A 21,858-nucleotide genomic window follows, 5' to 3' on the forward strand; every position below is an offset into this window, starting at 1 on the left:
GCTTGTATCCATCACGCGAATAAATAATTATCGAATGAACAGTAAGATATAGAGAAAACTAAAGCCCGTAAGGATATTGGTCGTTCGAATGGCGCCTTCATAACAACTCAATCAATAACGTAAAAATTGTCAGAATTTATCGCCTGCTTCTCACCGAAAATGTACATGATAAAAATACTTTGTGCTTGGATTTTTTTATGTTTTGGGATCGCTAAAAATGCGCCCGAAAGGACAAACTGGTTGGATAATCTGGCGAAAAGAATAGTGGAAAAATCAAAGTTTCGGCAAGTGAGATTACTGACGAGACTCGATGAGAACGAACATTTACAAGATCCAATCGTCGAAGACTTGATAATCAAACTGATGTATCATTTGCCTACAGTAAGGATAAATTATGGAAAAGACTTTCAAATTCCTGGTAAATCGCGAGCGAAGGATATCATTGATCCTCGCTTTCCGTTCGACACTACGGCGACACTTTTTCTTCTCATTGTCGAGTCCCTCGACACCTCAACGCTCTCAATGGCAAAACGATTCATCGATGTCGTAGCAAATATGGCCTCATTCCACTACAGCCCCAAGTTCATACTCATCACTTCGGTCACCGATATCCGAAATTTCAGCCTCGAGGAGTTGTTGGAGTATGCCTGGAGCCAGAGATTGCTTTCCTTCACGATCCTCGAATTGCCTGAAAAAAAAACAGTAAGTTGAACAAAATATACCCGCATCGCGATTACCATTTTGATTTGTAGTCTTAGGTTCTAGGGAAATTGGGGTAATTCTGACCACCTAAAGAAAATTGATTAATAACCAACCACATGATGAAATTACAAAGTAAATTTTCGATCTATTTTACTCCTTGATATCTGGCTTACGATTTTCGATGTTAATTTTAATAAATAGATTAACAAATTTCTAGATATTTAACAAAAAACAACACTTCGTAAAATTCGGTTTTACCCCGAACCTCCGGGTTAATTCCGGACGGCCCTTGAGCTGAATCTAGATTGTATTAGAAATTGCTACACATATCGCAAACATATTTTCGACTCGTGTACTTTGGCTTGTGCAACTTTGTGAGCTAGCATTTCACACTCTATTTACATAATCCAGTCTTCGGATGGCGAATTTTCATATTTTTCAAAAGAAAAATAACTTTTTTGTTTTCACATCGTTCACTGCTACACTTCCAACTTCTAGGTAGCTTATCTAGCGGGTAAAAGCATTGACTTGTAGACCTTTAACTGTCAGATAGGCTTACCTAGAAGTTCGAACAACCCGCCCTCAATATCATACGTTGGTCTTTTCTTTCATATGTACTAGGTGAGTCATCTGTTTGCATAGCATAACGTTTTTATTTATTTTTACCAGGATTCATTTACATTTGATAATTCAACTCATTAATAACTTTGAAGGAATGTCAAATTCGAAGAATTTTCGAGAAATCGAGTCGAGCAAAACGATATCGACAAAATGTCAAAGATGGTTTCAATTATCCAAGCTGTCATTTTGACAGGACGAGTGAACATTGTTTTTTCCGAATTAATTTAGCCCCACAATGGTGGTGTTTCAAGAACCAATCGTCGGAATCGCGGAAAAGCGATGACAATGAACAGCTAATATAAAAAGGGATTTACGACGTTACTAAAATTTGGAATCCCCCCAAACAAGTCGTCCGAAATTACCCCAAACTGCAAAATTTGACAAATTAATGAATAATCCAAAAACAGTAGGGTAAGCTCAAGCTTGAACTACGTTAATGATTCCCATATGAAGTAAGGATATTAAATTAATTTTTTAAATAACATTGAAACCGTTTACCGCGTAGTTTCATCAATTAAATGTATAAGCAAAAATTAGATAAAAATGCACGAAATTTTATGATCGGTCTTACCTCAAAGAAAATAAATCACTTCACATCTTGAACAACGTGAGTACACTAAACATCGATAGGGCTGTCGCACGAGTTCAAGTGCATGAAAGTGGGGCTTCCGGAATATAAAAATATTGCAGTGTCCATATTTACCCCGCGTCCGAAATTACCCCACTCTCCGCTATGCGCGTAACTCGATAAAATATAAGTTTAAAAGAATCGCAAGCTCGCTACGATCTCGTATTTCCACTTGTATTTCCCTAGGCGCGGTAAATGCCTCGTTCCATTTGCTTCTTTGGAGAAATATACGAATGAATAAAAAAATTTTTTCCCGAACGGCGGTGCGTGACTCGATTTTTCATGATTAGACGAAACGAGTCACAGCAGATGAACTTGAAAAACGCGCGATGTTCCGAGTCTGACGAAATTGATGAAATTTTGCAGGATGCGAGGCGGTGGCGGGTGCCCAAGAGCGATGATTTTTTCTTTGGACCGAACGACAGTCGATCGACGCTACCGATTATCCATGAATTAAATCCCTTTAAAAAGGAGTACACGAGAATAAAGTGGACGAGGAAAGATGGGCATGAGCTTTTTCCCAACAAAGTTGGTAACATGTGGGGTCATCCTTTGAGAATACGGGCGCTCGACATTCCACCATTTTCAATAGCGAAATTCAATGAGGACGGAGAACCGATTGAAATAAAAGGTTCAAATATGGAGCTGATAAAAGTACTGGCCGACAGATTGAACGCTTCGATAAAATGGATTCCTCAGATGGAAAATGAAAATTTGTATAACATCGACGACCCATTTCGCGTGGTGTACAATCTGATGGAATTGGAAAAGATTGATATGGAGTCATATTTGGCACCGCAATACTCCGTATCGACCAACAATACGTTGAGAACTACATCGGTATTGATGGATAAATTTTGCGCAATCGTGCCGATTATTTATCAAGTTAAAGTGCCCATTTCCATCGAAATGTGCAAAGCGTACTTGCTCAGTTGCGCTCTCGTCTTGACGTTCTGGCTATTGGCAAAATTTTTACATTTCGACGCTTCATTCTGGAAAACGTTCAATATTTGTCGCGTACTTTTCTTCGTACCAATAGGAATATTCCCTAAAACTAATGCCGAACGAATGATTTTCGCTAGTTTACTCGTTACTGCGGGCATCATTTCGACAAACCTATACACGTCTTTGACGGACATAAGTTTGGAAACCACTCTCCCGAGGGAGATGAAAACATTCGAGAATCTTGATGATTCGGGATTAATACCGATCATCAGTTCGTTCTTTTTCAATAAAACTTTTGGCAATGTGACAGGCGCGTTGTTGAATTTGAAAAATAAAGCGAAAACTTCAATGCGCTCGCAAGATTGTCCAGCAATCGCAGCAAAATACAAAAATGTAACTTGTTGCTTGGCCACATTGGGCGTCGATTTAAAAGCTGGCAATGAAAGCAATGCTCCTACGTTACAAATCGCTCAACCTTGTTTCTGGTACGACAGTACCGCCTTTACGATCGGTAAACGATCACCTTTTCGTTCTCACATCAATTACATCATTTGGAATTTGCATAGCGCAGGATTCATAAAGATATGGTACGAAGACCGAGAATCCTCGCGTCAATTGTCTTTCACCAAACCCGATGCCATACTCGAAAAAAGATTCAATCCCTACATTATTCGGGTCATCTTGTTTGCCATTATTATCGTCGGTTACTCTACATCGATGTTAGTTTTGCTCGCAGAAATAATAATCCATTCTGCATTAAAAAGATTTAAATCCATCCCGGCGATAAAGGATAAATGAGAAAAATCGAGAATGGCAAGATCGAAATGGAAAGTCAAAATACGATATTCGGAATATAAAATTTCCAATAATTATTTACATCTCTTGTAGTACGTAAATTATAAGAATAATCGGCCATCATATACATACGTGTTCTTAGTCGTGTTGCAAGATATAAATATCAATTGTACCGCAACAGCGATAAAATGAAAAATATTGACAACCAACGTGTAATAATGAATTCGGGTTCTTCGTAAAGGCCCGTTGTTTTGTTTTTCGTCTTACGTATCGCTCTATCGATCTCATTTCGACGGGAAAAACGGTGAGACTGTAGCTGCGAAATGATTCGATAATTCGAGCGAGATATCAGCGAGATTGGCAGTACTGTGCTGAAAAAAGAACGAAGAAAAAGTAGGAACGTGAAGAATTTACATGGACAATAACAACGTATTGTTCGGGTCACGTATTTTCCGAAACTTTTCTTGCGCGATTAGTCTTTTTTGTTTTGACGCTGTCATTGGCACTGTCGTCCGAGACGGAAGAATCCCTCAGAGTCTTTCGCCCCCTACCGACGTTGCGTTCCTCATTTTCCGAACCCACGGATTCACGGTTCGATTTTCGTCTCTGCCGTTGGGGCGGCTGATTTTGCGTCTCCATAACTTCTCTCAAATGCTTCTTCTTTGCCTCCCAAAACATCTCTTGCCGCTGGGCTATTTCCGGGTACCTCTCCGTAAAATCTTTGTTACTCGGGGCTATTAGTTTCCAACCGCGTTTTGCATGATGACGAGCCAAATTTACAAATATCTCTTTAATCTCCTCAGAAGGTAGTTTTATCATCGACGAGACAGCTTTACGGTCCACATACTCGTGCTCGGTGAAACATAACAACTGTAAAATATTCAACACTTCTTTTATTTATTTTTCTTTTCTCATGTTACATTTGGTCATCTTGACCGTCAACTCTTTTTTTTTCAATATAGGATGTTGAAAAATACTCACGACATAATCGCGTGCTCTGCACATCAATTCAGCGGCTATACCACTGTGAGACGATATCGTATCCTTAGGATATATCAGTTCGCTATTTACGACCCAGTTACCTTGAACCAAAACTGCAACTTGTTGCAAATATTTAATAATTGCAATTGCCTCGTGGTCCGTCGATAAAATCGATCGCAGTTGCGTAAAAGATAATATTTTAGCTGAAAGAAAAAAAAATGCTTTTATCGTAGCGCAATACCATTTTTAATCTTGTAATTATAAAAAGGTTGATAATGCGCATGAATTTCGAATATTCTTTTTCGTTTGTTGATTCATTTGTGACTTTGGTATTACCATCTTTCATGAGAATTCGTATTTGATCGAGGAGTGGCAACGTTCTTATATAAACGAGCGACGTTCCATGATTCGATGCACTCGCAACCGCATATTGTTCCGTTTTCATTGGTGGTGCTAACATTTTCAGATACTCGTTACGCGTCAATTTTAACGTGTTAACGGATTCGTCAGTCGACGAGCAATACATATCCAGCCTCATCAGCTGGATGATAGAATTAGGAATTCGAATCAAAACAAATTTTCAAATATCCTTAAATCTACAATCTCATAATTTCAAAGATTATATAAAAAAATTTTTTCATATATTTTTCAAGCATTATTTTTGAAAGTTTCACAACTCAGAATTTTCAATTGTACATTCTGATTGGTTCATGCCTTCTATCTTATTACATAGTTCTTAGTAATTGGATTTACTCGGCATGTAAACAATGAATACGGTTGATATTAAAACAAATGCCATACCTCAGCCTGCGAACTGTTGGTCTCGCGGTATTGTGTTTCTATCCACGATTCTTCAAGACTTTTTTTCGACTGTTCTTGGAACGATTGTTCACGCATTTTTGTAAAAAAGTCTGACTTTTGTCGAGCAAATGTAACATTCACTTGTTTCACTGCCTCTTCCTCTTCTTCGCCATCTATTTTTTTTGTAAACATGAATAAATTTAACAATACTCTTTGCTGAAATGTTGGTTAGTAGTAAAAACGAGTTGTTACTTAAATTTAAATACAAGAGATCTGAACAGAAAACTATTTGTACCTTCACCAAGATTCTTGGTTTCATCTTTTCCTCCCTTTCCTCCTTTGTCAAAATAGTTAAATTGCGGACGCATCTGCAAAATACTCTTGAGAGGCGTTATGTGAAGTTCACCGTCTTGATAAACGCCTACCGAATAATTGGAACAATCCGGCAATGCTCTCGAGGATTGTAAAATAGTTTTATCCATCATGGAGCTTGAAATTTGTACAATATCTTGAATATATATCTCTAATACTCAATCAATTATGGAAAATAAACGATTTTATAGTATTAAACATGATATACCTTTCAAAAGTTCTTTCCTCATTTTCTTGGCATGATTTGCTTATAACTCCATCAGCATTGGCAGCGATTTGAGCTCCTTTGCTCTGATCGTAAGTCGCACTTCGAGAGTCTATCTCCACTTCGATGAGAGCTTCCTGATTCTTTGGTTTCAACATGGTTTTGATGAATTTAGCATTGTCATAACCTGCTTCCGCAGGACGTATTGGATATTGAAAGACATATAATTTGTCTGCAAGATTCTTTGCGAGAAATACCGGAATCTATAAGTGCAAAAAAACGGATCAAAACTTTTATTAAAACAATGGATCGAATTCCAACGAAACATCTAAATTTTTTTCATTAAAAAGGATCGAATAGATACAACAACGAACGTTGCACATTCAAATCGTATACAAATTGTCATGAAAACCGAATCACATGTGTATTCGTAATTGTCAAATTCAAACATAACCTAATAACGGCACGTTTTCGGCGTCGACATTTTTAATGAAACACGATAATTCTTCATTTCTTTCAATTACGATACCTCTTTGATTACCGGATCATCGTCAGTCTCCATGGTACTGAGATCCGTCATTCCACTAGACTCGACCCCGACCGAAAAAAAACGTGACGAATTATTATAAAATAATTATTTTAACACGCCAATCAAATTAACTCCACCAACACGTTCGTTCGTCTCTATTTGCTCTTTGCTCTGTTTCAAAAAACTATCAAGATAACGCGACCAAGCTGAACACCAAAAGCCGCCGCAGGTGGTACATCAGATTCAAGCTAAAATCTCCTCCGATCATTTCGCTATCTAGATATCGAAGCTCCGTGAACTTGGCCGACTGATTTTGAATTTCTTATTCTTCTTATTTTTCTGTGAATATAATTTTGGAATTTATTATTTATAACGCGTATATTATTCATGGATTCATAGACTGATGACTGTGTTTGATTTAACAAATGCATTGCATGAAAGCTTTACACAAAAAGCGATTTGAAAAATTAACGAGTTGGAGAGCGTTATAATTACGACGTGCAAAAAGATGATAATTCATTTTTCAAATATAACGCGCTAAATCTTGCGGTAGTAAAACGAACTATCTTAAACATCGGTATATATATATATATATATATAAGGTTGTCAATAATAATTATATTCATAATACCTGCTGCGTTTGACAGATATGTGCCTTTCTTCATCATATTTTAACTTTCAACAACATATTCATCAATGATAAAATCTAATTTAAATTGAACACAAAAGAACCAGTGTTTTTTTGGATTCAATTAAAATGGAGGTGAAACCGAAAATGGAACATTTATTAACACTAAAAGGTAATTTTCCAACCTGAAAAATGAATTCATATTGACATTTCAATGAGGATGGCTTTAACCAAATCGATGTCGAGTGAATTAAAAATTGAATTTTCAATCGAATCGAAGCAATATAAGAAGCAGTTACGAAAAATCGTGTATAGAAAAAAATAAGAAAACTCGGATTCTTGAAAATGTTCTTATAACAATTTTTTATAGTAATGAGATTGACACGTCCAACACTGGCTAGTCCAATAGTGGTGACATGCGACTCTACGGACTTACCAGGTAATACCTTGAACAACGAATTGAAAAATGATTGTACAGCACTTCAAGGAATGGAAAGTCTTGCTGTGGGACAATTCATGGTATTGCCTCAAAGTTTTGGGTAAGTTCATTGATTCAATTATTTTCCTGCTCAATTCCTTTTTACATGCGGCTTTCATAGATAAATCAACTCCTGCAGGAATATCCATCTGGGTGAAATATTTTCTAGTTATTTATGCGTCCACAATGGCAGTAATCAAATGGTTAAGAACGTTCGCATAAAGGTAACATTTTGAACATTTTGTTTCCATAACATTTTAAAAATGGTAATGCTGTAACAATTTTGCTCATTGATTTTTCTCAGGCAGATTTGCAAACAAGCACTCAATTGATTCCCTTGTCTCATAAAAATTCTGAAGTGAGTGAACTTGGACCCGACAGCACAGCGGATGATGTGATTCATCATGAAGTCAAAGAAATAGGGACACACATGTGAAATAATTTCTGTTAAATCCAAACAATGTTTCTAAATTATCCATTGAAAATTAAGTCATTGGATTGTTTTTTTTTTCAGATTGGTCTGCGAAGTGAGTTACACTCCAACAAGTGTTGGCGGTACAACACAGTCTTTCCGAAAATTTTTCAAATTTGAGGTCATCAAACCACTTGATGTTAAAACAAAATTCTGTAATGCAGAAGTATGAAAATTTCTCCTATTTATTCCTCGTTTCAAGGCATATCAATCAGTTTATACATTTTTTTTTAATCTCCAGTCTGACGAAGTTTATTTGGAAGCCCAAATACAAAACTTGACATCTGGGCCTATTTGTTTGGAAAAAGTTGCTCTGGAATCGTCTCACTTATTTACAGGTAAACATAAATTGTATCAATGATCCAATCATCATAGGTTTTTAAATATTTACACTCGCATAATTGTGCTTTCCATTCAATGTTATCAAATGATGTTTCAGTATCGACATTGAGCACAAACAATAATGGAGAGTCCATTTATGGCAGTGTTAATGTATTGAATCCTGGTTGCAGTCGACAGTATCTTTATTGTTTGAAGCCACAGCTGAGTTTGATGAAAGATCCAAAAATGATGCACAATGCTACGAATATTGGCAAACTGGATATAGTTTGGCGTAGTAACATTGGAGAAAGAGGACGTTTACAAACCAGTCAATTACAGAGATTGGTAAAACGGAATTCTTACTCAGTTTTTTGGATTGATGAAAATTCTTTATTGAAGAGGAAACTATGTACTCAACTTATGTACACCTTTTATTCTAAAAAAATTCATTTCAGGCTCCGGACTATGGCGATTTAAGGGTAACTGCAAAAGATCTTCCGACTAAAGAATTTCTTGAGAATCTCATTGAATTCAAGTGTCACATTATCAATACATCGTGAGTATTTTACGATTGAATCCAACTATGGTCTCTTTTTGTTTAACATATGCAGGTTTTGTAATACTCAATTTCATCTTCCAGTGAACGCAATATGGATCTTTTTTTGAGCTTAGAATCGAATTGTTCTGTTGCTTGGTGCGGAATATCGGATACCATCATAGGAACTTTGAAGCCTGGAGCTTCAATCGACGTCCCTTTGTATATAATTCCATTGGAAACAGGTCTTGTTGTAAGTTTTCATTTACTTTCATTTTACATAAAGTACTCATGAATCTTCATAAACCACCCATAAACACTAAATATTTTTTTCACTTGCAGACTATATCTGGACTCAAATTACTAGACACGTTTTTAAAACGTGTTTATGACTATGACGATTTAGGACAAATATTCGTTTTTCAATCAGAATAAAATTAAATGAAATCCCCGTTGATCTGTGAAAATAAGTAAGCAATGAAACGGGGGGAAAAACGCTTTTGGCAATTGTACTCTTGTTTCTGTAACATAAAGATGTAAATATTCATAACATAAGAGAAGATATTCGAAGGAGACTAAAATTAAAAGCGTTATTTCAATACAAAATTTATTTTCCATAAGAAATGAATTGGATTCACAAGTAGGATTCTAAAGTTGACATTTTTTCGCTCTCACTGACCGAGCCCATTGCACAAGCAAGTAAAGTCTGGATATCATGTGGTTCGTTGCCACCAAAAATATAACCGTTTGCTTTGTCAATAGAGTTTTTAATCTGCAGAAGGAGAGCTTTGTTGGATACGTCAAGAGGAAGAAAATTGACGAGACTATAATCTTCCACGAGCGATATCATTGCAGCGTTGAGCTTTTTGTATCTGAAATTTTTACAATACAATAGAAAATCTAAACTATTTTCAAACGAGAAACTGAATACTTATCACATAAAGAGTAATGTACTTGGCCGTTAAAGGATTCTCGTCGAGTTTTTCTAGAAGATATCGCAGATCCAGTACTTCTGTGTAAAAATCAATATTGAAGTCAAGTCTGTCACTGAATTTTTTCATTTCGTCCAATTTAGTCATAATATTGACGTGTGGTAAGCCCAACAACAACATAGTGCTTGTACAGAGTAGTAAGGAGGACAAATACTTCCCTGAAAATAGAATTATTATTCTAGTGGTTTTGAAAAAATCTGGAAATTCCATCTACTATAATTTAGTTTGACGTTATTTTTTGTACAAACCTGGATCACTGCAGTGATGAGAGTCAATTAATTGAACACTGCACAATCTGACTAAATTTTCAGTCAATTTTTCTGTTATTGCAGATACTGATTTATGATGAGTATACAATTCCACCTAAATCATTCGGATTCCATTCAATATTTTATTTCTCTATTTCACCGTAAAAAAACTCGAAAATCTTTACCTGTCCGGGGCAATCAAAAATTAAGTAGTGATCTTTTAGATTGAGAACTTTTTTTATAAGCCATTCGACATTTGTCTCCAAAAATTCCATGCAATATACGAGTGCTCCGTTGGGTCCAAGACCGTACACGTCCATAACTTCGTTGTGCTTTATGAGTTCAGAAATATCGACTTTTGGCTCATATTCCATATTTTCATTGGCTGGATCTGTTGAATGATAATGAAAAACTACAGTAACCTATTCGTTTGTGATTAAACCAAATGTGTTTCTACAAAGATTTACGATTCTCCAATGGATCCATGTTTTACCCATCCAGGAGCCATAAATATTCATAAAAACAAAAGTCCATGAAAGCTTGAGAACCCAATGCATTTCTATTCATGAATTGAGAAAAGAATGAATTTTTTTGACAATTAAATTAATTAAATATATTAAAATAATATATCAGTAAATCATTCAAGTTTTCCTATATATAAATACTTTTTGGTTTAATAAAAGTTTTCGAATAGTCTTGGAATTTTTTTACATTTCTGCAATACAAGCTTCAATACATTGTGTTGTGACTTTCCATTGATGTTTATTAATTTTCATAATAGTATTACCAATATTTATTACTGCTACTTTACGTCCAATCCCTTCAAGAAATTTTGACATGGCATTGCAGTAAGTAGTTTTACCGCTGCCAGGTGGACCAATAACCAACTGACCAAAAATCAGAGACATTTTTGGTGTTACCAGGATTTCATTCGATTGATTACAGCAACAATTGTTTTGAGAGTATTTTTAGAATAATCTTTGAGACATATAGAAATTAACAGACGCCTATCGATGTCTAACTGTTCGGAAATGTAGCGAGCAGCTGCGTTAGTTTCTTCGTCGTCTTTACCAAATAGAACCCTAAGAAAGATAAAAATAGTAAGGTTTTTGTGTTTTCTTTGAAATTTTCATTTAACATGATTTTTATCTAAAATTATACGACTCACTTTGTGCAATAAACGTGGCTGGTGAATTGACTGAGGGATGCTTCCCGATTCACACTGACCATAGATCCAAATTTCTTGAATTGACTCACAATCAAAAAAATTCTATTACTGGAAAAAAAATACCATTTTTTTTTAATCCGACGATAAATCCTACCGAATTGTCCATTGCATTCTGATATTAAGTGATTTATTTCTAAAGGAGTATTTTGCGCCAGCTCGAAAAAATATATGTACCTGTACAATTCTATAGCGATGTCCGTATGAATGCCATCAATGACAATACCGCAAGCTTTATTGTCGTTCATGATAAACATTCATCTCTATCGTTAACTGTAATATAAATGTGAATATATATTCGAAATATTACATTACAATGGGGAATGATTCCGCGAAACGTATTTCTAGGTTATGGCGTACTTTGACACTGGTGGCACCGCCACTGGTGGCACTAGTTATGCGTGCATTTCGCTTGCCAACATGGAACGGTACTTGAGGTTTAAACACACCGGTCAAAAGAGAATTATTATATATTGAGGCGTGTAATTATTACATGATGAGAGTCTTAGAATTGTACAGTGGCATCGGAGGAATGCATTATGCGCTTAAAGGTGAAATAAATATTTAATATATTTAAAAAACTGTTCAAAATCGTTCGTTCATCGCACACGATATTTTTTATTATAAAATTTTTTCCCTAATCTTCAGTTTTATAAATGATTATTAATTTTATAAATTTTCTAACAGTAATCAATGAAAGCAGCGATGCCAAAACTTTGTTTAGCGAAATAGAAAAAGATTTAAAGTGAAAAATCCGGTTGGGCAAATTTGAAACTGAAAAAATTAAAGCTGTCTTTGAAGCAAAATTTCTTCAAAATATGGACTATAACGAAATTTGCAGAAGCTGTACGGTCGTTTATTCTCTCAGATTTAAGGTGTTGAAATAGATAGTAAAGTATGTGTGTTCTCAAGGGATTTTTGAAGATATGAATTTACTCCAGTTTTTGTTATTTTTGATCATTTATATGCATTTGTTTTATACAAATGTGACAAAATTATTACAGAAATAGTTTTTTTTATACAAAAAATAAACAAGATCGAGAAGCTGAAATGGAATTTACAATAGCAGAAAATCTCTAAATTTTAATGACACTTACAAAAATAATCCCCAGTTTTTGTCAAGAATGTATAAAATAGTTTTATAATTTTTGGGAATAATGCGGAAAAACCCTTCATGTATAGCATTATTTTCCTATGTTGATGAATTTGAACTGAATTTTGTGTTTTCCTTTGTATTTATCATTTCTAAGCAAGTATATTTTCAATTTTATTGAGCTGGAGAAAAATGGTTTCTTTCCAGAAAGTGGGATACCTGGACTAGTAATTGCAGCCGCTGACATAAATACAGTAGCGAATGAGGTGTATGCCCACAATTTTCCAAGTGTCAATAATATAAACAGAAATATTGAATCATTGACAGCAAATGAGATTCGGAGCATGAAAATTGACACGATATTGATGAGTCCACCCTGCCAGCCTTTCACACGAGTTGGCTTACAGAAAGATTCAACGGACAACAGATCTTCATCGCTTTTGCACGTGCTTACATTGATTCCTGAAATTGACATTCTAAAGCAAATACTGGTAGAAAACGTCAAAGGTTTTGAAAGTTCAGAATCAAGGAACGCATTGGTGGATTGCCTGGAAAAATGCGGCTTCAATTACAAGGAATTGATTTTGAGTCCTTGTCAGTTTGGAATTCCAAATAGCAGACACAGATACTACTTGTTGGCTAAGCGAAAAATGTACAAATTCTGTTTTATCAACTGTGGCTTGGAGTATTCGCTGTCCAACGAATTGAAGAAAGTATTGCCAGAAGATCGTCATCTGAGGTTGGTCATCGAGGACAACCAGGCGGATCGAGAGCCCTCCAAAAATTGTTACCCCCTTGATCGAATAATTGATGAAAATATTGACGCGGAAGATTATTCCCTTCCAGAAAAATTGCTCATGAAACGAGCCTCTGTGCTGGACATTAGAACCGCTGATTCGCGAGGCTCGTGCTGTTTCACGAAAGCTTACGGACGTTACGTCGAAGGCACTGGCTCTGTTTTCAGTCCATTTCCTCAAATTGTTGTCGATGAAAAATTTCGTGAGTTCAGAAACCGTCTCCGTGAAAACAGCGAAGACTTTACAAGACCTTTGACCGACTTGAAATTACGGTTTTTTACGCCGTCAGAAATATCGAAGTTAATGTGCTTTCCCCAATTTTTCACTTTTCCAAATTCCACAACTAGAAAACAGAAATATAGACTTTTGGGAAATTCCATAAATGTTCACGTCGTAAGCCGTTTGATTTACTTACTCAATCAGGAATAAGTGCTTGTGATATTCGTCCTTGTCGCTGTTTGTTTTTTTTGTTTTTTTTTTTTTTTCAATAAACATTATATTGTTGATCTTTCAGATATATATGCTATTATTTTGATTTCGAGTAACCAATTAAAGAATGACAACTCTGAATGATTCAGTCGATACTTTTAATTGCATCGTCAATGGAATTTTTTAACTCAACATGTGACAACCAGCATTGCTGGTTGTCGTTAAATTTCCAAAAATGAATTTTCATGCTTTTAATTTATTTTTTTTTTTTTAATTCCTACTCGCTCGCTAGCAGCGCACGTCAATCAAAATCTTGTGATGTTTTTCAATGAGTTCAAAAGAATCAGATTCATTTAAACTTACGTATATTGGCGTGTATAGTATATCCATAAATATACGCCTCTACTATTAAATATTGCTAATCATTTTCGCATTGAAACCCTTTTATGAAATTGAATCTCTTATTTGAATTCCTTTTTCATTTACCTACCTCATACAGACGCGGGATAATGGGAAAGGGTGCCGGCAAGCCCGGTCGTTGTTTATTCTACTTCAGTCAAATTTGTGTTTGCTTTATCTTTGCCTGCTATTATTCTTTTTCTATATATAAATCACGTCGAGCCATCCAAATGTACTCGAAACCCTTGTCAATCGTCATTAAGAACAACTATTCAAGTATTTATTTAACATATAGTCGTTGAAAATTCGAACTATAATATTTTCCCGTATGCCCAGGAATAAATCATCAGATGATTTTTTATTCTTTGCTCCTAAATTTCGATAATAGAGAAGTTTTCTATTCGTAGAGAGAAAACTAAACGGTTCTATTTGCATGCTATTACTGAATTTATATATCTGCGCTATGTTGAGAGACACGGAATAAAATAACTGTTTTGAAAATTTGTTTGTCAAAAGAAAGTCGAACGCAATGCCGAAAGAGTTTTGATGAATAATTCGCAATAAGATGCCATTCCTCAACCATCGGATGATCTATGTCAGCATTTTATATGAAAGTTATTAAAGAATAATGATTATTTAAGGAGATTAATATTTGAGAATAGAATTTGTAATTAAGGTGGCTTGGGCTATGCCGAGAAAACTTAAAAGACATCAGGAAGAATATCCTGTTAGCTGGACGCTGTGCCAGGAGACATGGTATTCGAAACGGCGTTGGCTTTTCCAGGGAAGTGTGATAGTTGGATTTTATGCCACAGAGACTATAATAGGGAAACATGTAGAGAGATTATAAAAGAAAGATTGGAATAAAATGATAAATAACCGGCCCCAGCAGGGAAACATCACTTTAATATATAAAATGCCTTTTTTACAATCGATTCGGGCTTGCCGGCACCATTTCCCATCATCCCACTGACTCCAGCTTTTTCATGGTGTCTTTTTTAATGATTTGGAATCGAACCAAGGGGGAATTTGAAAAAAAAATTCAACCTCAAATAAGGATCACCCTCATATAGCATTCTACTACAAAGGATAAACTAATAAAAATAATTCGAGATATTTGGGTAAAATAATTCAACAAATCAATAACACCGTCAAACAAAAAGGAAGTGGTACCTTCATCAGACCCATATCTTACATCTATGTATTTTGTTAAAACTGTTAAATTTGGTTAAAATAGTGAAAAGTCGGAGTTAAAAAGAAACATTTTATCGATCTAGTTGATCAACTCTATGTATTTTTACTCATTGGATCCTAACTCGGAATCTGGTAATCTTGACGTTATGCCCATAACGTTATCCATATATTGGCAAAAATCGTAAAATAAATAGAATGTCTTATGCTACACAGAGAGAAAAAGAGTAGTAAGAATTAATATGCTGCTATAGTGTTATGGTTTTTATCGCCCATTTTGGAGGTTTGCACCAAAAACGTAATTTTTATGTCGTTTCCAAATAAAAATTTCTGAATTGTTTATTTTACAGTTGAGCATCGTGTAATTCTATGAGCTCGAAAACAAGTATCGCCGATCCACTGAAATATTTGAAAATTTATTACGGTACCAGTTTCGATTTTCCGAAAAGTAACCAAATTGCATAATTACCAAAAACAATTATCGTTTATTTTGAAAATATTCTTTTTCAATTTTTTTTCTTGGTAATGATGACTTTTTATTTCGATATTATTAATAAATATGTTCGAAAATACTTTTTCTTTTGAATTCGAATAAGCATCATTTCCGAAAGGCTATCGATTATTCATACCGTTGATCTCATTGTTCTATAAAATATTTAACTTCCAAGAGCTGATAGGTGGTTCTTGAAACTTCGTTAAGGAGGGTGGCTACCGACGATACAATGTTGCCATGCTAAACCATGTTAAATACATTAAAAATTTCAAAATGATAAGAATTTAATAATATTTGGTGAACATATTCTTTAGGGCCAAATTTGACAATACAAATTTTTTAAGATTTTTCTTCTGTACAGTTATCGAGTAATTGATCACTCAAGTTCACGTGTATAAAAGAAAATTTTGAAAAAAATTGTGTCTTCGCACTTGATGTTGAAGAACATTATCACCAAATTTGATCAATTTCTTATCAATTTGACGAACGTAGCCACCCTCCTTAAATCTCCATTTTTCGTAACAGCTAGTTGTTGATTCTCTTAGTAGTAATATTTTTCAACTGTTCCAAGAGTGTGGTCTAATTGTAGATGTGGAAATAAAAGATGAAGTTTTCATGCTAAAGATAACGTATAGGATGTAAAAGATATCACAGAGCATTCTCGAAAAAACGATAAAGTCAAGGTCTTTCTTTTCTTTCGACAGTTTGTGCACCTGTTCTATAATGAGAGAAGTAATAGCCTTGTGTACGGACTAATTTCACGACTTTGTTAATTGGTTAATTGCAACAACTCCGTTTATATTGTCACGTCGTAGAGTTGCGCTGCAGATAATATTATTGATAAAAAGCATTATGCGATAGTTGTGCGATGAACAATGCACGTGTTATAAGATATGTAAATCATTTGATAAACATTAACAGAGTACCATTAAAAGCAGCATTGTTTCATTTCCGAGTACTAAAAAAATAGATTTCTCTCAAATGGCGAGCTATTCGATCTCCACAATCACATGCATAAATGCATGTGGAATGATTTTGCCTATCGTGTTGGAGTTTATATAAAACAACCTGCTGAACCGTGCAAATTCAGTTAAACGAGAGGCCCTGCACAGTAGACCAAAGCAAAGTATACCAAAAGTCCAAAATTTTAACACACTTCTCGCTCCATACGAAGAGAAGGTCGGACTCATCTTTAAATCCAATATCACATCCCCATTGTAAACATCGATAATAGTCACTGGGGAAGGAAGTTGTATCTTGTTAATTCGACAACGTCCGGACAAAAGTGTGGATTTATAGGTATGTTAAATCGTCTATTTAAATCAACTTAATAACAAAAAACCTATCAACACACTACTAGCGAAAAGTTCTCGTACTAAAGCTCAGCAGAACGGTTCCGATACGATTTTTGTGTTCGAGTTGACCAGTCATTTATGATCGGACTAATATTAAAAACCTAAAATGACCGGACGTTTCCATATTGGTCGGGTCAGAATGTCAAAATTGTGCACACTAATTCCGACTACCTTTAGACCGATCTAGCTGATCTTTTCTATGTGATCGGAACGGCTCGCTAGCTGGATGACTATTTTTGAGGTGGCTCTGTCAGCTAGTCATTGCTACCTAGCTTACTCTATAGTGAGATACCTTTTGGACTGATCGGTTATCCATAATCGCTCCGATTAATTTGCTCTACTCAAAGAGTCTACTTGGAAAAGGGGTGATAAATAATCGTTTTCGAAATAGAACGCTGCTGGTCGCGAAAAATCGTAGAAAGTTATTAAAAAAAGGAACGTAACAGAATTTCTCCCCGTTAAAATGTCGTTTTTTAAATTTGTTTATTTTCACTACAAGCGAAATAGGACAAAAAAATATTCCGGAACTGTTCCACGAAAACTTTTCCTGCCAATTGATGATGAAATAGTTAGAAAGTGTTTTTCAACGTTATAACGACATTAGGTTATAACAATTGGAGATATCATAAAACTAGCAGCACAATTCAAAGGTATAGAATATTTTCTCTTTTGTTAAAGCCGATTTGAGACCAGAGGCACGGTTGTTCAGAGATTAGGACTCGGCGGCATCAACTGAGGAAATTTCGAATCATATTTGCGTAACGCTGAACCAATAACCGTAACGCTAAAAAAGCACTGGTCGATCTCTACGCTTTTATTTGTAATTCTATAGAAGATGAACAACAGAGCGCAACCATATGAGTCAATTTATAGTGAAGCATTTGATCCAGTTTATGCCGAAATAGATGAGCCAATTTATGCCGAAATAGATGAGCCAATTTATGCCGAAATAGATAAGCCAATTTATGCCCAATCAGATGAGCCAATTTATGCCGAACCATTTGAGCACACATATGAGCCAGTTTATATCGAACCATATGAGTCAATTCATGCCGAATCAGATGAGCCAATTTATTCCGAACTAGCTGAGCCACTTTACAGTCGAATTGATCCAAAGAAAAAAGCACTGGATCGCGCTGCACGTTCATCCGGACGATCAAGAACGGATGAAGTGCCAATATATTATGAGAGTCTTAACAGTCGAGTCAGTCCAAGTCAAAAAGCACAGGATCGCCCTCGTTTACCCAGACGATCGAGAACGGTTGATGAGAATATTCGTAATGAACTACATGAAGAAAACGATCCAGCGGGCGATTATGTTCAGATTAGAAATCCAAATCGAAATAGATTTGCTATACCAAGAGCACATCGGAATGCAGTTCTTTTTTCTAATGAGCAATTTGCTATACCGGATGACGATGAAGAGCCAATTTACGAAGAAATTCCTAACGTTTGGAAATCATAAAAGGATACAACTCATAATAAAATCGTTAGATGCAGAAAAAATTGAAATTTTTCGTTTATAATATTTGACCAGGAAAAAACAAGGTTCAATCGATCGTGGAAATGATTTTTACTATGGAAATTTACTGTGGATTCAATCAATTTTTTTAAGGATATATTTCTTTCTTTTTCTCTTATCTACTAGTTTTTATGTTGTTTTAAGATATATTCATAGAGTAATATTGGATATTTTTTCTCAGTTAATGATAGTGTTAACCAACTGAAACTGAGAAAAAATATAAACGTCTGTATCGGCCGGGTTTTCCACAGTTTTCCTTGGCCCTCGTGCGAATGCGATACAGTATAATATAAGTTTGGGTAGCTGTGGGCAATACCCTAAAGGTTGCGGGGGGGGGGGGGGAGGAGGGAGGGGGAGTTACATGCAAACGAAAAAGTCACCGAAGTAGATTATTTGAAACGACTTCGATTATTGCAATTAAGCTTCAATGAGTGATGGTATATAAATATTAGATTCGCTTAACGATTATTGTTAGTTATCAAAATGTTTATCAGACATGTATTAATCAATGTACTCGGAACATATAATAAAAAGGTGTTAAGTTCTATAAGAAGGTCCTGATTCATGCGGAAATGTTATGAACTTGTAATTTTAAACGTTTGTAATTTTTTGTTCTTCATATTATGATCTACATACAGTTCAGGAACATTGAGTTAGAGAGAAAGTGATGAAAATTGATGGCCGATGTGAAAAATTTATATATTTATTGTCAGTATCAATAACTGGAATTGATTATTGTAAAATTAAAAACTAAAAATATGGTGAAATAAAATCAGATCCGTGCAAACGTGTATGCATATGAAATCAGTTTCCAATACCTCAAATAAAAGAATTTACATTTTTTCCTGCTTTCAACTGATAACCACATATGTTACTTCGTTTTTTTACGAAAAACAAAAGGCGGCCTTGTTCGATATGGATGTGGAAAATAATAGCGCAAGAAACTCACAATCGTCACGTTCTGATCCCGTACCTGGAACAAATTCAACGATTGTTCATCAACTACGTTCGATTAGCAACGAATATGGTTGCCTTTCCAGTGAAACGACGATGATGAAACCATTGCGAGAAACGTTTCCTAGATTTTACAATCATCACGTACGAGCCCCACTAATAGAATAATATTATCGATAACAAATTAAGCAAGTTCGAATATTGGGTGATTCATTATCAAGCAGCTAACTCTGAATGATGCATGCGTTGGATATTTCTAGAATCTAGATCGACATCGTTATGGGTAGCAGATGTAATTGTCTGAGTTAAGGAAGTTGAGGCATTAGAATGAAAATGATGTCATCGCTTTTAAACCGATTGCATCTTATAAAGTGAAGTGTAAAAAAAAATCAGTTAAATTTTCAGACAGTTTAGGAGCGTCGTTGCTGAGAAAAATCAATAACAATTTGGGCCAAATAACATGTAATCTTATGGAAGTCAAGACACATTCAGTGATATCTCCGTTAAAAATGATGCTAAAAATATGAAATTTTTTGGGCAACATGAGCAAGGCTTGCTGAACAATGTCAATTTTTTCAGATTTATTAGGAGATTTACTGAGATTATATTAATAATAATCTGTTTCCCGTGCAGTTTTTTGAGGCTAGGATCGTCACCGTTCGTGTTTTCGATTGAGCTTTCACCAGTTTTTCGTCTTTTTTTCCCCAACTTTTCTTTAAAGTGTATGCAACATTGCCAAACTGTAAACTGGCCTAACTTTTGAAAGGTACAGGTCATAACTTTTGGGTAAAAAAAATGACTGTACAGCCTCAACTTCCTTAAGAAGATTAGGGTCTTCCAAATCATTTTAGGATTGCAAAAATTTTGTGATCGTAAAGTATTTATCTTGTTGCAAGGGTTTCAGATGTTATTCTTCTCAATTTTTTTAACACTTATTTTTCGTTCAGGATTTATTTTCGAACCGATACTTGCGGTATTTGACCAATAATCTTCCAGTCTATTTCCTCTCAATTACACAGCAGGTTGTAGAAAATTTTCGTTCCGAGATTTCATAATTTTTATATACGACGGGCGAGGGATCGATTCCGTCATTTTCTAGTGGATAGCTTCGACTCATCATTATAGGAACGTACTATATTTCGTCTCATTTCCGACATACACGAATCGAACACCAAAGATCCACGCTGATACGTTCAGAACTTATGCCGCGACTTTCTTAGCCCATCAAATGTTAGCAGTTAAGGTGGTTCCTCCACGAGAGAGTTAAATTAGGAAATTATTTAAATTTGGCATACGTATTGTTTAACATATGAACTTCAACAAGTTTCACCATCCCGAACCCGAGATATATGTAATTGAAGTTGACTCAATTAACACGTAACATATGGACCATGCATAGGCAAACAGCACATTATTAATTCTACCGCTAGTACTAAAATTAGGAAGTTTATAAAAAAACGAGGAGGAGCTAGAGCAGGATATCACAGATATGGTGAAAAAAAATCAAGGTGATTGACCATCTAGTTTGACAGATACAGTCTCGAGAAGTACGAAGGTTTAGGCTGCATACGATATATTTTGCAAGCGAACAAGCGAATGTCGTCTGTATAGACAACCTTTTCTGTGTGTTGAAGCGTAGCCCGGATAGTTCCGTCAAAAAATTTACTCGCGATGTCAGATCAAAAATACTTTCAGAATAAATTTTACGAAAGCAAATGATATTTGTACTATATCTGCTGGCACCGAGTACGTATATAGGGTCTTTACAAAGTTATTGATTACGATCCGAACGAATTATCAAGCCTTTTAATATGCAGACAGTACATAACTTTTGGTTGGGGCTGTCGTAGGGGATCGACCTTAAACGCTGGTTTGTATATGACCAACGGTTGGGCCATACCAGATGCATAAGTGAATTAAGAAGATCGTACAGAGATCCAACTGAAAAAACGGTTCGGTTAACAGCTAGACTTCGAAAGACTGGAAGAAAAGATTATAGGACGAAATTTCAGGTGTGAAAGACTTGTATCTTGTCTGAACAATCATCTGAATAGTAATCTATGATTATTCCTGTCTTATCGCTGGAGTCCTATCAGCAAGTTGTTAATAATTAATCGTACATCATACCAGATGAACGGGAAATCCGT

The 21,858-nt window shown here is 35.3% G+C and overlaps 5 protein-coding genes and 1 long non-coding RNA gene across 7 annotated transcripts; 4 read left to right on the top strand and 2 right to left on the bottom strand.

Annotated features, from left to right (window-relative positions):
• Positions 1–115: 115 nt before the first annotated feature.
• On the bottom strand, positions 116–6,797 carry Polr3E (RNA polymerase III subunit E). Of its 2 annotated transcripts, XM_043424448.1 has the most exons (8): positions 6,580–6,797; positions 6,054–6,313; positions 5,769–5,962; positions 5,474–5,646; positions 5,009–5,213; positions 4,673–4,875; positions 4,106–4,561; positions 116–688 (listed from the first exon to the last, which is right to left on the bottom strand). In XM_043424448.1, the coding sequence occupies exons 1-7, from the start codon at positions 6,628–6,630 to the stop codon at positions 4,133–4,135; spliced, it is 1,515 nt and encodes a 504-aa protein (XP_043280383.1). In that variant the 5' UTR covers positions 6,631–6,797; the 3' UTR covers positions 116–688; positions 4,106–4,132. The 2 variants fall into 2 exon arrangements, with proteins under 2 accessions (XP_043280383.1, XP_043280382.1); XM_043424447.1 differs by lacking the exon at positions 116–688 and having other exon boundaries at positions 3,742–4,561.
• On the top strand, positions 160–4,137 carry LOC122413192 (uncharacterized). The gene is made up of 2 exons (XM_043423363.1): positions 160–702; positions 2,318–4,137. The coding sequence occupies exons 1-2, from the start codon at positions 160–162 to the stop codon at positions 3,692–3,694; spliced, it is 1,920 nt and encodes a 639-aa protein (XP_043279298.1). The 3' UTR covers positions 3,695–4,137.
• Positions 6,798–7,200: 403 nt separating the features above from the next.
• Positions 7,201–9,614, top strand: LOC122413186 (trafficking protein particle complex subunit 13). Its single transcript, XM_043423357.1, has 10 exons — positions 7,201–7,379; positions 7,578–7,746; positions 7,825–7,909; positions 7,990–8,117; positions 8,200–8,323; positions 8,399–8,495; positions 8,597–8,823; positions 8,934–9,034; positions 9,119–9,266; positions 9,356–9,614. Exons 1-10 carry the CDS (start codon positions 7,337–7,339, stop codon positions 9,446–9,448), a joined length of 1,215 nt encoding a protein of 404 aa, XP_043279292.1. The 5' UTR covers positions 7,201–7,336; the 3' UTR covers positions 9,449–9,614.
• Positions 9,604–11,173, bottom strand: LOC122413188 (GPN-loop GTPase 2). Its single transcript, XM_043423359.1, has 5 exons — positions 11,041–11,173; positions 10,439–10,644; positions 10,254–10,368; positions 9,968–10,163; positions 9,604–9,885 (listed from the first exon to the last, which is right to left on the bottom strand). The coding sequence occupies exons 1-5, from the start codon at positions 11,159–11,161 to the stop codon at positions 9,648–9,650; spliced, it is 876 nt and encodes a 291-aa protein (XP_043279294.1). The 5' UTR covers positions 11,162–11,173; the 3' UTR covers positions 9,604–9,647.
• Positions 11,174–11,897: 724 nt separating this feature from the next.
• Mt2 (methyltransferase 2) lies at positions 11,898–15,080 on the top strand. The gene is made up of 2 exons (XM_043423358.1): positions 11,898–12,029; positions 12,779–15,080. Exons 1-2 carry the CDS (start codon positions 11,972–11,974, stop codon positions 13,795–13,797), a joined length of 1,077 nt encoding a protein of 358 aa, XP_043279293.1. The 5' UTR covers positions 11,898–11,971; the 3' UTR covers positions 13,798–15,080.
• Positions 15,081–16,290: 1,210 nt separating this feature from the next.
• Positions 16,291–19,548, top strand: LOC122413543 (uncharacterized). The gene is made up of 2 exons (XR_006261576.1): positions 16,291–17,179; positions 17,914–19,548. It is a non-coding gene; the product is annotated as an uncharacterized lncRNA (long non-coding RNA).
• Positions 19,549–21,858: the final 2,310 nt, after the last annotated feature.

Source organism: Venturia canescens, chromosome 7, assembly GCF_019457755.1.
Source record: "Venturia canescens isolate UGA chromosome 7, ASM1945775v1, whole genome shotgun sequence".
In the NCBI taxonomy this organism is placed as follows: Eukaryota; Metazoa; Arthropoda; class Insecta; order Hymenoptera; family Ichneumonidae; genus Venturia; species Venturia canescens.

Coding starts and splice junctions, on each gene's coding strand:
- LOC122413192 (XM_043423363.1), top strand. CDS start 160: ATGTACATGATAAAAATACTTTGTGCTTGGATTTTTTTATGTTTTGGG. Junction 703..2,317: donor AATTGCCTGAAAAAAAAACA/GTAAGTTGAACA, acceptor GAAATTTTGCAG/GATGCGAGGCGGTGGCGGGT.
- Polr3E (XM_043424448.1), bottom strand. CDS start 6,630: ATGACGGATCTCAGTACCATGGAGACTGACGATGATCCGGTAATCAAA. Junction 5,963..6,053: donor GAGGAAAGAACTTTTGAAAG/GTATATCATGTT, acceptor ACAAATTTCAAG/CTCCATGATGGATAAAACTA. Junction 4,562..4,672: donor GCAGAGCACGCGATTATGTC/GTGAGTATTTTT, acceptor AATATTTTACAG/TTGTTATGTTTCACCGAGCA.
- LOC122413186 (XM_043423357.1), top strand. CDS start 7,337: ATGGAGGTGAAACCGAAAATGGAACATTTATTAACACTAAAAG. Junction 8,324..8,398: donor CAAAATTCTGTAATGCAGAA/GTATGAAAATTT, acceptor TTTAATCTCCAG/TCTGACGAAGTTTATTTGGA. Junction 9,267..9,355: donor CATTGGAAACAGGTCTTGTT/GTAAGTTTTCAT, acceptor TTTCACTTGCAG/ACTATATCTGGACTCAAATT.
- LOC122413188 (XM_043423359.1), bottom strand. CDS start 11,161: ATGTCTCTGATTTTTGGTCAGTTGGTTATTGGTCCACCTGGCAGCGGT. Junction 10,369..10,438: donor TTTTTGATTGCCCCGGACAG/GTAAAGATTTTC, acceptor CGAATGATTTAG/GTGGAATTGTATACTCATCA. Junction 9,886..9,967: donor GAGAATCCTTTAACGGCCAA/GTACATTACTCT, acceptor TAAAAATTTCAG/ATACAAAAAGCTCAACGCTG.
- Mt2 (XM_043423358.1), top strand. CDS start 11,972: ATGATGAGAGTCTTAGAATTGTACAGTGGCATCGGAGGAATGCATTAT. Junction 12,030..12,778: donor AATGCATTATGCGCTTAAAG/GTGAAATAAATA, acceptor GTTTCTTTCCAG/AAAGTGGGATACCTGGACTA.